The sequence below is a fragment of the Taudactylus pleione genome, unplaced genomic scaffold, assembly GCF_031769625.1.
Source record: "Taudactylus pleione unplaced genomic scaffold, aTauple2 ptg000156l, whole genome shotgun sequence".
Lineage (NCBI taxonomy): Eukaryota > Metazoa > Chordata > Amphibia > Anura > Myobatrachidae > Taudactylus > Taudactylus pleione.
In genome coordinates this window covers 1156958-1172947 of record NW_028284558.1, presented here as the reverse complement: position 1 = coordinate 1172947, position 15990 = coordinate 1156958, and the positions used below count along the sequence as shown (strand labels likewise).

General features: G+C 44.0%; 1 protein-coding gene across 1 annotated transcript in view; it reads left to right on the top strand.

Annotated features, from left to right (window-relative positions):
• Positions 1–13090, top strand: part of LY75 (lymphocyte antigen 75) — a 185778-nt gene extending 172688 nt beyond the window's left edge. The window contains exons 33-35 of the mRNA XM_088474805.1: positions 3118–3240; positions 9059–9226; positions 9363–13090. Coding sequence (XP_088330931.1) covers positions 3118–3240; positions 9059–9226; positions 9363–9529 — 458 coding nt within the window. The 3' untranslated portion in view covers positions 9530–13090. The remainder of the gene's footprint in view (positions 1–3117; positions 3241–9058; positions 9227–9362) is intronic.
• The last annotated feature ends 2900 nt before the right edge of the window (positions 13091–15990 follow it).

The window sequence follows — 15990 nt, the reverse complement described above, 5'->3', positions numbered from 1 at the left end:
TCTCTAACTTATGATCCTGAGGTTATGGCTGAGGAGTTTCGAACCTTTTATAGTTCCCTTTATAACTTATCAGATTCTACTTATCCCACTTCTGCTGGAGCCGAGGGGGTGCACTCATATTTGTCCTCTACTTTGCTTCCGAGGCTCTCAGAATCCCAATTATCTACTCTCAATGACCGTATTTCAGATGAAGAGACAATAGCTGCTATTAGATCAATGCGTTCCTCTGCCGCCCCAGGCCCTGATGGATTTACAGCCCAATATTATAAACTGTTTGCAAAGGAACTTGCCCCACATCTTACATCTCTATTTAATGATATTTTGGAGGGCGCTCCTTTTGCTCCTGATACAACTCGGGCCGACATTGTAGTGATCCCTAAAGCTGATCGTGATCCTACTCATTGTATTAACTATAGACCGATTTCATTATTAAACGTCGACCTGAAAATTTATGCTAAAATCCTAGCGACTCGGTTAGCTCCTTTCCTTTCTTATTTGATACATCCGGATCAGGTCGGGTTTATACCTGGACGTCAGGCATCGGACAACACCAGACGGGCCATTGATCTGATACATTCTATTCATAAAAGGAAACTTCCTTCTCTGATTTTAGCTCTTGACGCGGAGAAGGCCTTCGATCGCATCTCCTGGCCCTTCATATTCGCTGTCTTAGACAAAATGGGATTTTCAGGCAAATTTTTAGATGGCGTTGCAGCACTTTACCGTTCCCCCTCAGCACGAGTTTCGGTTAATGGTGTCTATTCCTCTAGTTTTGGAATAACTAACGGTACTCGGCAGGGTTGTCCCCTCTCTCCCTTAATATTTGCTCTTATTATGGAACCCCTAGCGGCAAAGATCCGTTGTAATAGAGCTATCTCGGGAGTATCCACTGGCCCTTCGGAATATAAAATCGCATTATATGCCGACGATATTTTAGTCTCTCTCACTGACCCAGCTCGATCCCTAAATTCACTTCTAGGGGAAATAAATTCATATTCCCAACACTCGGGTTATAAAATTAATGTCACCAAGACTGAAGTTCTTGATTTCTATATCCCTGCTACCCTAAAGCAAACACTGGAGGCCATGCTCCCTTGTACCTGGCATAAAAAAAAGATTAAATATCTTGGTGTTTTCCTAACTCATCATCATCAGCTGTTTCAGGCAAATTTTCCCCGCCTTCTAGATTGTATTAAGTCTGATTTGTGTGACTGGTCCAATTATTTTATTTCTTGGATAGGTAGAATACATTCAGTTAAGATGAGCGTTCTACCTCGGCTCTTGTATCTATTTCAGACCCTTCCGATCTACATCCCTCCATACGTGTTCAAATTCCTTCAGTACCAAACCTCATATTTCATATGGAACCGGAAACGCCCGCGGATCAGACTAAAGTTGCTTCAGCGGCCTTCTAGGGGTGGGGGTTTGGGAATTCCTGATTTTAAAAAATATTATTATGCTGCGCAGCTCTCTCATTGTGCTCAGTGGTGTAACTTCGGTGCGGGGAAGGTCTGGGCGGCTATCGAGGCCGAGGAGCTGGGACTGGCTACTGTATCCTCCCTCTTGTGGATCCCTAAGATTCATCGTCCCCGGACAGTTTCTTCTCATCCTGTAATTTCCCGTTCTTTAGCAATTTGGGATTTAACCAATAGATGTTTTAAGTTAGCTCCGGCCCCGTCCCCTTTGATACCTCTACTTCATAATCCATCTTTTCCTCCTGGTTTATGTAAGTCATCTTTTACTGCCTGGTCATCGAGCAATATCTATTATGTAAATGATATTACTATAGATACTAATTTCCCACAATTTTCTGACTTCCGGGATAGAGCAGCGGTTCCATCCAAAGATTTTTTTCGGTTCCTACAAATTAGACATTTCCACTCCAAAATTAGCTCGATTCTGATTAGCAGACCTTTGACTTCTTTTGAGTTTTTATGTTGGAGAAGACCCTCCACTAGGGGTCTTATTTCTACTATTTATTCCTTACTAGGGGAAGAAGTAAGCTCTAATCGAGACCCTCATGAGTTAGCGTGGGAACGAGATTTGGGACACCCTATAGATGCTGAGGATTGGACGGAGATATGGGACAATGCTGCCACCATCTCTATTTGCGTCAAAATTAAAGAAAATGTTTATAAATTGCTATACCGATTGGTATTATGTACCATCGCGGCTACAAGCAATGTTTCCCGATGCTTCGGATAGATGTTGGAGGGGTTGCGGTGGAGAGGGCAGTTTTTTGCATATCTGGTGGACTTGTCCCAAACTATCTAGAATATGGCAGGAGGTTCTTGCTCTCCTCTCGCACCTCTTTGATATTACGATTCCCTCTGATCCTCGGCATTTTCTACTTCCCTTGGGTCTGCCTTCTCTGTCCCGGTGTCAGAATAGGTTATTCCGACATATAGTGTCTGCTATGACCTGCCAAATTGCAGCGGATTGGAAAAACCCTCATCCCTCTCCGATGCAGGCAATATTATCACGCATCTGGTATATATACAAGATGGAATATATGACAGCTTTATTACGTAATACATCCAAAACCTTTGATAAAATATGGTCTCCTTGGCTGACATACCAAAATGTTTCCTCTCCATTTAACAATTAATTTTTTCCTTTTATATTTTTTCTCTAATATGTTTAATCTGAAAGAAAGTGATCCTATATGGAGTCCGCCCACCCTCTTCTCCTCTTATTCTCCTTTGTCTTTCCTAAAGTCTTTCTTTTCCTTTTTCCTCTTTATTTTTTTCTCTATTTCTTAAACGGATTGCCACACCGTTGCTGCAAGATTTTTCTCTTGCTTCTGTATTCCTTCTCTTTTTTATAATGAGAAAATGTTCTACTATATCATATTATTATTCTGAAATAGTACAGTTCCCACTATAAAAGTATGTTATGTGTTAATCCTTATTTTTGAATATTGGAATGTACTGTTTTTTCTGTGATTTGCTCAATAAAAAGAGTTTACAAAAAAAAAAAATGTAACCTCATTACTGCTAAATCTTGATGCAATGTGAAATCAGGAGAAAGGTTTTTTTGTTTTCTTCTTCCCTTTCCTACATTTCTTCAGTGAAGATAAATGTACTTATGTCCTATTGCGGTTTCTCTCTCTTCCAGATCCCACCTTTACACTTTTGACTATAAATGACGAGGAGGAAAATGCTTTTGTTAGCAGATATTTGAAGGCTGATGCACTTCTCACAAGTAGAGTTTGGCTCGGTGTAAATTCCAACTTGAATGGTAAGTAAAGAGACTGAGGCCCGAATGTAAGTGCTTGCGTGATGCGGGCAGCGGCGAGACTTTGACAATGTAGCCACTAGATTTAAAGCGGACAATTATTTTTAAAGGCAAAACCAGGTTGATTTTGCTTGAAGCCCATTGGCATCTTAAATGCAGAGGCTACATAATTGAAACTTCGCCACTGCACGCAACTCAGTCGCAGGCTATTACATTTTAGCCAGAAAGTTGTACATGTCCTTTTCAGTATACTTTTGAGATAGAACAAGTAGTAGTAGACATATGATTAGTGCTCCAACATGTCCCCGACTACACAAGTGTTGTGACACAAGACTTCTTATCTTGAAGTACCTTTCCTTGTTGGGTGTTCTTGAAGGGGGAGGATTCCGGATATAGTTAATTTACTGGCATCCGGGATACCGGCCGTCGGAATCCCGTTGTTAGAATCCCGACCCTATCTTTAGCCCGATGATGAAATCCCGACAGCCAGTATCCCGACCGAAGGTAAGCGGGGCTTTCTAGCTGTTGGTCGTTGGGGAGTGGAGAGTTAGGTTAGACAACCCCGGGGGGACTTAGCGTTAGGCATCCCCCGGAAAGGGTTAGCTTTAGGGTACGGGAAGGGGGGGGTTAGGGTTAGGCAGCCCCGGGGGGGGGGGTTAAGGTTAGGCACAACCAGGGGAGGTTAGGGTTAGGCAACACTAAGGGAGGGTTAGAGGGGGGAGAGGGGTAGGGTTAGGGTACTTACCTCCCCTGTCGGCATCTTCTCCCTTCGGTCTTCCGACGTCAGGATATGAACCGGAACTTCATACCCTTTCCGAGGATTCTATTGTAAGGTTTTCGAATCCATGAATTCTACGCTCCAATGAGGTTCCTCAGGCCCTTTATTGTAGGATGTCATTTCCGCCACATAATCTGAATGAACTTGCAACCTGTGTCCGCATGATATTAACATCATAAGCATGCTTTAATAGAGCTATAATAACCTCAATCCTGTGGTGATGTTCGAATGAGAATAGCATTAGGGGTAACTGTGTTTTTTTATAAAATCCAAAATTAGTGCAGAGTAGAAACAATTTAGCAGCTGAATGGAGCCGTTGGTGTATTTATACTTGTAGCCACCAAAATCCTGGTTAGTTTGTAAATATGAATCACAGTCCACCAACAGTCAGTACATGTGTCAGCCAAACATTATGGTTTGTAGCTTAATAAGCAGTCACTTGTTAGTTAGAAAGACACTTTGATATATAAATAAGTGTTAGGTAGTAAATAAGCGCCTTATGCTTCCTGTTGGGGAAACCGATTACCTTGCTTTAGAGTGACTGATGGTTACCGCAGTAGAGTATGTGTACTCCTATACTTGAATATCCAGACACCACTGGAGCATATGTCTGTGTGTCCACTTTGAGACTAATGTTTGATAAAGTCCATCAACATGCACAATTAAGCCTCCTATTATTGGGGAGTGGTCTGTCTAATAATATAATTGGCCCAGTATATTTGTGGGCTAATTAAAGACATTATGACTTATCCCCCCCCCCCCCCCGTATTACGGAGATGTAACATATATCATCTGGCAATAAACAGGTGTATATAACACTGATTATCTAAGAACCAATATATACTAACCATCCCAATCTCCTTCCATATATTAGGAAATATATTGTGTACTGGCTGGGATACCCAGTGATGCCCGGGTTGAAGACTGGACTCTGAATACACCCGCAGCCTTTATTTGTTTACATTGTCCTCACCTTAAACACCATTCCATTGATCCTGAAAAAGACCCCACTGTTTGCTAACATGCATGCAAACAGTGGCATAACTACCGTGGGCCGGTCCAGTCAGGGCCGTCGACGGGGGGCCGGGGTGTCAGCGATGTTGGTTTGGTACTGGCCCGCCAGCTGATTGCAGCTGGCGCACTGGCAGGCAGTCATGGAGAGACCGTGCTGCCGGTCGCAAGGCAATCAGAGCTCACTGACCGTCAGCCAATCAGCAGTGGCGGCTCCTATACATGGTTAATATTGAATACTAATAATGTGTACAGATGTGTTTACTCCTTTGCCTTGTTTAACCATTCGGAATGGGACAAGGACTCACCAGATAATGTGCAGGATCTGATTTTGGCTATTCGCCAAACTTAACAGATCTTGGAAAGTGTCCCTACTGGAGCAGAAACTTCCTCTGCCTTCTTCAAACGGAAGAAGCTGGCAATTCCTTTTCCTGCATTTTCACATCTAACAAGGTAGTAGCTGCAATAGCACTAATATGGTAATGGAACAGGAGGCGACATGCCTCCAGCATGCATTACTGATCCAAGCTGCACCCTAGAATGCAGCATCGGATCACCTGCAACACCATGGGGTCATGCAAGCTGGCCACTGCAAGATGAGTAGTAGAAGCCAGGAGATCTTCCTCAGCTGACTGAGATCCTGCCCTCTCCACTCCCCCTGCTACAACAGCATCAACAATCCTCCAATTAGGGAAACGGTGTCCATCGATGCCCAGAAATGGCAGCAGACTGCCAATCACTGACTGTCTGCTGCCGAACTGCGTGCAACATCACAGACCTTTACTGCACATGTGCAGTACGGATCCAGCGCATGCGCAGATTCCCGAATCACCCCCTTAGTCAGTTATTGTCTGGTTTCATGATTTTTAACTATTATGATTAAAAGTAAAATTTGAACAACTGTGCCCAATACCATAGAGTACTTTCTCTGCCTTCCTTATGCTGGGTAGACATTAGATGATTTCTCGGATGATATGGCGAATTCAACTAACATATCGTCCGCACCGTCTAGTGTGTATGCACTATGTGCACTCCCACGCAGCGTCATCGGGTTCGTTCCATCAGCCGTGCATACATGGCAGATTGAGCGACCCAGCTACTAGTGCCAGGAGGGTGCATGGTGCAGGTGAGCAATGTATCGGGCGATCGGACACTGGATCGTGCAGTGTGCACCCACCATCCAATATATTGTGCCATCATACCATAGGGTGTCGCATTGGCAGGTTGGGTAATGTGTACCCGGCTTTATGCATTACTATTTACTCTGACGCAGCACCTCAATCGAGATTAAGATAGTCGACAAGTGTTAACCACTTACCTGATGAATATTTTTTGTCAAACGGGTTGTTTATTTAAATTTAATTAAATGTATAAAGTATTTTTTTTTAAATATATTTAAATATTTTAGTTACAAAATATATACAGTACCTAGGGGATATTTTGCATCCCCCCAACCCAACTGTCCATAGGCCCCCATTGTAATTTATTGTCCCACTCCCCCATCAAATAAAGTCCCCTCCTAGTGTCAAAAGATCCCCAGCAATAAAAACTCACACCCTCCTAGTGGTAATAGGTGCCTGTAGAAGAGCCCCCACCCTCACCCCCAGGGACAATGGGTACCCAATTTAGTGCCCCCCCTCCCCATGTGTTACTGTATATATGTAAAAAAAAATCTAGATTCCCCCAAACCAAGAAAATATGCCCTGCATAACCCCCTCTGCCCAACAAAGACCGAAAGATGCCTTCCTCCCCCTTTAACCCCCTCCCCCTGTGGTCCAGCTGCGGCCCCTTACCTTAGCAGAGCATGGGGCAACGGTGACTGATCAGTATTCCCTGCAGCAGCTAATCTCTGCAGATAGAGATCAGCATACCGGTGCTTATAGGGGATCGTCCAGGGGGTCTGAGGAGACAGATGAGACAACGGATCTCCCTTGCCTAAAGCAGGGGGACAGAGTGGGCTGGCGGGGTCGCATGTGATGTGACTTTGCCAGATGAGCCCTTGCTGGCTCCGGTCACATTACATACGACCACGCCAGTTAAGTGGTTATACGTGTATTGATACTGTATACCCTTATTACTGGTGGATTGATCAGAAGTGCTAAACACACAATTAATAAATTCAATCCAGTACCATAGCCATTTTATTTTATCAAACAGATCATTTAATAAGATTAATTTTTATTTGTTAAGTAATCAGCATATGGATGACTAGACATCTATATTCAATAGGATTTAATGTAAATGGTCAAAACAAGTCTATTTTTTAGATACATTTTTGTGAAACCATTGGAATGAAGTGTATGTATTGTACAGTAATTCTGCAATTCCATTACTGTATATATAATAAGCAAGAAAGCCTGTCTGCCTGTCCGCCTGTCCGTCTTTGTCCTTTATGCACAGCCAGAGTTTTGGACCTAGCTACACCAAATTTGGCATGGTGGTGTAGTTTGACCAGGATAAGGTTTTTGCCTAGGTTAGTACTTCGTCAGAGCCACACATTGTCACACAATCTGTAAAAATGGGGACACTCTTAAAATACACATGTTCCAGGTCTGGAAATTGGCAGTCTGACAAAAACCTGTGAGAAAGCTACAAATATATCCTTTTCATCTCACTTCATTACTCATGCAAGTTCATATTCCAGAGCCTCTGTGTTTGCATGCAAGGGCGTAACTAGAAGTTTGTGGGTCACATAGCAAGATCTTAAAATGTCCCCCCCCCCCAGAGGTAAAAAAAACCCATACATTTGCCCCCACACAGAGCCCATTCATGCTATGCCTCATAGAGCCCATTCATGTTATGCCTCATAGAGCCCATTCAGGTTATGCCACACAGTAGTACCCCTTATACACATTATGCCACATAGTAGTAGTGCCCCATGTAACACATTTTTACACACAATAGTAGTGCCACTTACACATTATGCCCCCCCAGCAACTCACCTCCCCGTGTCCCTCCAGCAGCCTCTCGCCTCCCCCTGTATGCGATCAGCAGCCAGCAGGTGTGGATTTGGGGCTGGACCACCAGCTAATTACAGCTGGCGCAGCGGAAGACATGGACAGACAGCGTCGGTGCACTTTGAATCTGGCACCGGTTGCGAGCCAATCAGAGCTCACGGACCAGCAGTCAATCAGGAGCCGCCATTGCCAATTGGCAGTTGGTCCACAAGCTCTGATTGCCTAGCGACCGGTGGTACTGTCTCTCCATAACTGTCTGAGTGTTCTGACAATGTTGATTTGGTGCCGGGCCCCCCTTTGACGGCCCTGGCTGTACCTGCCCACCTTGTGTGCATGACTGGGTGCAGGGGGGGCAGCGTGCTACAGAGGCAGCTCGGGCACCATAGCAGCCGCACCTCTTGCACCCAAAGTAGTTACGCCACTGTTTATATGCTTGTTTGCAAACCGGGTTATAGGTTGAGGAAAATGTAAACCAATAAAGGCTGCAGGTGTACTTCAGGGTCCAGTCTTAAACCCGGGCAACGCTGGGTATTCCTGATAATTTTTTAATGATCCTTCAACGTTTCTACCAGTAAATGCACTGGAGAAGTCTCTTGTTTCAGTCAGAACAAAATTATGTTTGAAATAATCTTTTGTAGTTGTATCTCTGCATTTTCTTTTTCCATTTGACAAATGTACATTGTTGTACAAAATTGCAATTGACTCTCTTTTTCACTGCCCCTGTCCTCTCTAACATCATCACACCAGTGGGCACATCACAGAATCCTCTCCTGCTGCAGTGACCATTCCAGCCAATCCAACCGGATTGGCTACCGGTTGCTCTATCCCCTCCCATTTTAAAATTGGGAACCTATGAAGGTGGAGCAGCAGATGAACAATAATATTAAATAAATTGTCACAATAATCATAGGTTTCAGTTCTTTTATTGCAGTATTACAGGGGTACTAGAACATTTTCTCTAGATAGAATGTGGGAGTGTGTTTTGGCTCTCCAAGCTACTTTACTGACTGACATGATTTTATATATTACATTAGAATATCATATCAAAAATGTTCAATTGTTTCCATCCCTGCAGATCAGAAAGCAGTATGGCTAAATGGCTCCCCTATGCAGTATAGTAACTGGAGCACTGCACAGAAGGAATCAAGCGGCTCATGTGCCATTTTGTTAACCGAAACGGGAACATGGCGCAAAGTTCCATGTTCGCCTGGTCAAGCAAGAGTCGTCTGCAAATCTCCTCTGAGTAAGTTCTCTTGACTCTTACAAGCTTTTTATGATGTGTGCATGTAAGTTTTTCTATATTTTTTTTCAATTTGCTGTAGAGGTCCCTTTTTGGGGTCATTACATTTTGGATTTAATGCGTTCTGATTTCTTTCTAGAATCTACTGGTGCAGGGCTTGCAGTTGGACTGGCAGTGTTAACAATTGTTGTCCTCATCATCGGACTCCTCTTCTACCTCTACAAAACGCGAAACAGTCTTTTCTTCTCTTCAGTCCGGTATCGCCGTACAGAAGATCAGATGGAGTCGATGATTGACTACTCTTAAAACTTTTTGTTTTCAAATTTGCACCTGAATTTTCATTTTGCACAAATGGAAGAAACCTTTCACTTGTTTGGGTTTTAGTGTATTTTAAGTACTTCCCTGCAAATTAGATTTATAAATAAGATTGATTTTTGTTTTATATTTTTAATATTTTTTTTTTAATGTAAAGTTTGAAAATATTGTGGTTATTTTTGTGAAAATGGTTTCAATTGACTCTGCCGGGCTACAACAAAATCCACATTTTGATATAATGTTTACCAATACATACTAGTTTATTTATGGAACATAAAGCATGACCACTTTGAGTCACTCTTCAGTTTGTGTTACCGAAACTTGTACTTGTACAGAATACCCCATTGTCTTAAAATAAAAGCAGCTATTGGCTATACAAAACATTTTAACAGTGAATTATGGCCAAGACTTTAGAAGAGGCGGTGTGATGGTAATTTGTATTGGTTGTGACAAATCCTCCCAATTCCCTTCCTATGACCTCTTCCAGATTCCAAAAATAATATATATTTATTATATTTTTTTTTCGTACCTAGAATCATAACTTTTTTTTCTAATTTGTAGAAGTGTATAGAGTTAGTATAGCTATAGCTAATGGGTTGGGTATGATATGTTGACAGTCATAATATTGACATTCATCATGTCAAAATGAGAATGTCGATATGGTCAAAAAGTTGCCGTTGACCATGTCGACATATATCACGTAGACAGTGATTAAATGTTGACATGTCAGAATGTCAACATGCCTTCCCATGTGGCCCAGCTGTGACTTACCTGCTCCTGACAGCTCCAGCAGAGTCTTCTGGATCCCAGAGGTCATGTGACTGTGGCTTCCGGCTCAGACCTCCGATCCTTTGGCATATGGGTGAATATTTATCCCCCATGCCTAACCCTAACCCCCCTACAGCCTACCTCTAACCTCCCCTTCCCCCATAATCTACCCCTCCTGCAGCCTAACCCTCCTGTCTATAACCTAATCCTAACCCCCCTATAATCTAACCCTAACCTCCCCCCCATAGTCTAACCCTCCCTCTAGTTTCTAACCCCTCCATAGTCTAACCCTACCCCCACCCCATAGTCTAACCCGCCCGTCCGTAGCCTAACTCTTACAACCTAACCCTCCCTCTAGTTCCTAACACTGACCCCTCTACAGCCTAACTCTAACCCGCCCGTCCGTAGCCTAACTCTTTTGCAGCCTAACCTTCCTCCCGCAGCCTAACCCTAATGTCGACATTCTGACAATGTCAACGTGTTACTTGTTGAATGTCGGCATTGTGTTAACATTGTGATTGTCAACCTTTTGACTACATCCCAGAGTGCAGTGGTTCCCAAACTTTCTTGAATCACGGCACCTTCTAGAATCAGCATTTTTTTTCATGCCACCCTTAGGCCAGTAGAAATTTAAAAAAAAAATGTTAAATTAATTATGCTTCCAGGTCATCCATAGGCTCAGTTATGTGGTGGTGGACAGGGTTGTGCTTCTGTATGTCCACATATTTTATGATTGGCAGCCACCAGCACTGGTTTTGCTTATCACACTAACCATATTATTTTAATCTGGTCTTGAACCACCAACCCGTGGCACCACTGCAAGTGTCTTGAGGCACCCAGTTTGGGAACCACTGCCATAGTGAACAAATATTTCATAGTGTTTGCACAATTGGGGTTATAACCTGCACAAGACTATTGTGCAATATGCAAGGCATTATGTTTTGTATCCTGTAGTGTTCATGTGCAAAGTTGAATAAGTCTTCAAGAGACCCCACAAATATCTTTTGGGCGCCCAGAGGTGGCACAACTCTGCATTAGCGCATCGATTATCTTATTTATTAGAAATGTAAAAGCTAAGCACCCGTATATTTTGAAGTGTCTAAACATTGGGTAAAAGGGAGTTTTCTGGTTGTGTGTAAGTATTTGCTGATCACTTTAACTTTAAGAGTAAAGGAAGGATGTGAAGGGTTATATTAGATTATATATTTATGCACTATAAACTCAGGTATTGGACAATAAAAGAAATTGTAAGTGGATTTGGCCATTAAAATACTTTTCAAGTCACAATTACATTAGTTTGTTAAAAGAGAAAAGTCCACTTTCATAAAATGAGGTTTAATTCTGCTTTTTTTTTTTTTTAAAGAGGTTAAATGGGAAAATAAGAATGTATCTGCTATATACACTATCAGTGGGGGCGCCTAACTTGTGTGGCCGGGGGTCTATAAATCCTGCACATGTGCACAAATGAACAAGTCTGATTGGGCTACCGTGATTACAGGGGAGCGGCTTCCCGTGGGAAGTGCTCCCTGCTATAGCAGTCTGGACTTGCAGTCCAAGCGTGAGAAAACTCCTCCCATTGGGTCTGTCTTTCTGTGATTTGCAGAGAATGCTTCCCATGGGAAGCCACTGCCAGGCAGTCATTGCGGATGGTGGATTTTACTGATGCTCCTCCCACCTTCATTGGGCCTGTCTCAGTGAGTCCACTGTCTAGGGCTGTGATAGGCTACCTGATACACTTCAGGGCTACAAAGGTGGTCCACTAACCTTCAAAACGACCGCTGGTTACTCTTAATTTAAGAAGTTAAAAGAATATATTTAATCAAAGAAAAAGATGCCTATATGTAATAACAGAAGCAAACTTTAAGCAAGTTACAATAATACAGGAAGGAGCTGGAGACTGTAGGTAAAGGCTTGGAGGGCTGCTTATTGTCATCACTGGGATAGATCTCATTATCTTATTGACCGTCTTCAAATATGTACACCTGGTGTTTGTGAGGTTGGTGGAGGGCACCCGCTGTAGACCAATGACTACTGACTCGATTGGGTGAACCTAACTATAGAGAACGCTTCATACAGTAGGTACCTTTCTGTATTCATTATGGTAAGGGCATGAGATCCAGGTGCCTTCTGTTTGCCCTTTTGAGAGAACATCTGGCTATCTCAGTCCACTCTGGAAATTAGTTGGTGAAAATTTGTGAATGTGGAGGAAAATTATTCTTTCTTCTTAAGGGTCCATAGGACTCCACAGGGAGACGTTGGGGTGTAGATGGGACCTGGAGGACCGGACACCAATAGCAACGCTTTCCAATCCCAGGATGCTCCGGTCCTTCCCCCTATACCCCATGGCCCTATGAAGGCTGTAGAACGGATATGTCCTAAATACATCATAGAAAAAGGTATATATAGTAGTCGCTGAACGATAGTATAGTAGTTATGGTTTTGCAAATGTAACCCATAAAAAAACCTCCACAAAGTGTCATTATCTAAAGAGATTTTGGTCACTGAGTACAGCTTATTATAGACATTTTTGTCTAAAGTGGTATTTGCTGGCTTTTTCAGTAAAATGTTTATTCTGTGGTGGCAAGTTTATGTAATCTATATGAGCCATTTGGCAGATGCAAAAATTCTGTCACATACAGTTTAAGGTTAAAAAGTTGGCATTTTCAAAACTTGTTTTGCACTATATTTAATAATTTTACCTGATCAGTTTGCACTGTGTTCATGCTACTGAAAAGTTTTATGTAAAAAATAAATAAATAAATGTCTGAAGCCAAATACATTCTATACACACTGTGCTGCCTTATTATTTATATATATCTACTATCTGTTGTCTGCGGCTTCACCCATGATGAAATCGCTTCTGCCAACTTTTTTTTTTTATTTGAGGTGTCTAGTTGTGTTGCTTTGCATAGGGGTCCTGTCGCGGGAATGGCCCACATGACCAGCAGCGCTATACAGAGTGGTGGCAGCAGCGCCTTCACCCACCACTCACACTAATGTCACTGTGTGCCCTGCTATGTAGCCTATCCTATTCAAGTGAACGTGGGCCTCATAGCACCTCTCCCCCCACCCTTTACTTACTGATTTTATGTTGGTAGATCAGGTGATTTCAACCCTATGTTATACTAGTCTCTAGGTTGTGGACTTGGTCATTTGATAAAATGTATGTACAAGTTGTAAAATGACCAGAGCAGCAGATTTTTGGCCACAGGAACATGTACAGCAGATTCTAGGCAACTCCGGAATTTCTGCATTCATCATCTCCTCCACATTCTGGCACCTCTGCAGGAGTATTTCAGTAGAAAGGCTCTTACAGACCGTGTAGGAAGGATAAGCCAAGAGAGATGGAACCAAAGGGTTGTGCCCCTACTGTTTCTGATCTCTGCTGTCTGCTGTGGCTCTGGTCCTGGATGGTGAGTAACCACAGTAACTATTGTAATTATCATCCTTTATTTATACAGCAACAACACATTACACAGCACCCTGTTTATCACAAGTTCATGAATATACTCCCAAGTGAGGACAATAGAGGCGCAAACCAGTTAACTAATGAAAAAGCCATTAGACTGTGGGAGGAAACTAAAACTCCCAGAGGAAACACAAAAAAGAATGGGGTCCAGTTGCAAACCTTCTAAAGAGGACACGAGGAGACGTTGGGCAAAATGCGATCACTCAGATTTTAGTTAACATTTAATAAGTGCAGTCTATAAAATGATAGCTAAAAAATGAATTTCATGCTATGGGCCTCTTTAGGTTTGATACTTCTCTCCCAGTGTATTGATATTCAGTTCCCCTCTGTCACAGGGATCAGTGGATCATACTCTAAATCACAGGTTCTCAAACTCTGTCCTCAGGACCCCAAACAGTGCATATTTTCCAGGTCTCCTCACAGAATCACAAGTGAAATAATTATCTCCACCTGTGGATCTTCCAAAATGTGTCAGTGAGTAATGAATACACCTGTGCACCTGCTGGGTGACCTGGAAAACGTGACCTGTGTGGGGGTCCTGAGGACAGAGTTTGAGAACCACTGGTCTAAATCAACACAGAAAAGGCTACTGACTGAATTGGGTAAAGCTAACTAGAGAGAATGCTTCATAGGTCCCTTTCTGTATTCATTATGTGAAAGGGCATGAGATCCAGGTGCCTTCTGTTTACCCTTGTGTGAGAACATCTGGCTATCTCAGTCAATCCACTCTGGAAATTAGTCGGTGGACACTTGTAAATGTGGAGGGAAAATGTTTCTTTAAATTGTACCCAACATATGATCAGGGCCGGCCCTAGCCCAAATTTTTTGGTAAGCGAGTATATTTTCTGGCGTCCCTCTATGCAGTGCCCCTTTTCCAGTAGCCCCGGTAGTGGTCCCCCCTGTGCAGTGCCCCTTGTGCCCCCAGTAGTAGTCCCACTATGCAGTGCCCCTTTTACAGTTCCACCGGTAGTGGTCCCTCTGTGCAGTGCCCCTTGTGCCCCCAGTAGTATTCCCCTTATTTAGTGCCCCCAGTAGAAGTCCCTCTATGCAGTGCCCCCAGTAGTGGTCCCCCTATGCAGTGCCCCTTGTGCCCCCAGTAGTAAGTCCCTTATATAGTGCCCCAGTAGTACTCCCCTGCAGTGCCCTTTATATAGTCCCCCCTCTTGTAGTGCCCCTAGTAATAGTCCCCCCTCTTGTAGTGCCCCTAGTAATAGTCCCCCCTCTTGTAGTGCCCCCAGTAGTAGCCCCCCTTGTAGTGCCCCCAGTAGTAGTATTTCACCCCTTGTAGTGCCCCCAGTAGTATTCCCCCCTTGTGCCCCCAGTAGTAATCCCCCATTGTAGTGCCCCCAGTAGTAATCCCTCCCTTGTAGTGCCCCCAGTAGTATTTCCCCCCCTTGTAGTGCCCCCAGTAGTATCCCCCCCCCTTGTAGTGCCCCCAGTAGTATTCCCCCCCTTGTAGTGCCCCGGTAGTAATCCCCCTTTGTAGTTCCCCCTGTAGTAGCCCCCCCAGTAGTAATCCCCCTTTGTAGTGCCCCCAGTAGTAGCCCCTCTAGTGCTCCCAGAAGTAACCCTCCCTTGTAGTAGCCCCCCTGTAGTGTTCCCAGTAGTAATCCCCCCTTGTGCCCCCAGTAGTAGCCCCTTGTAGTGCCCCCAGTAGTAGCCCCCCCTGTAGTGCTCCCAGTAGTAATCCCCCCTTGTAGTCCCCCCCCCCCAGTAGTAGCCACCCCTAGTAGTGCCCCCAGTAGTAGCCCCCCTTGTGGTGCCCCCAGTAGTAATCCCCCATTGTGGTGCCCCCAGTAGTAATCCACCTCCCCCCGCCCGCAGTAGAGACGTAATAAAAAAATACAAAAAAAAACAACTGAAACCCGCTCCTGGTCCCGCCGCCAATATCAGCTCCTCCGTTTGCCGCGTTGCATTATGGGAGTGATGTCATGATGTCACTCCCATTACCCACTGTGGGAGCCGGAAGATGTCCGGCTCTGGTCTGGCAGTGGGAGCAGCAGCCGATGAGTCTGTCTGACTCTCATCAGCTGCTAAAGCAAACACACAACTGCCGGTGCCGGCAGCTGTGTGTTTGTCTCTGTGTAGCGCTGACCATGCGGTGCAGCTGTGTCACAGAGACACAGTCTGCCCGCGGCCCGCATGGTACGCAGCTGAGGCGCCCTTCACTATGTGGCACCTTACGCAGCTGCGTACCATGCGTAACGGGAGAACC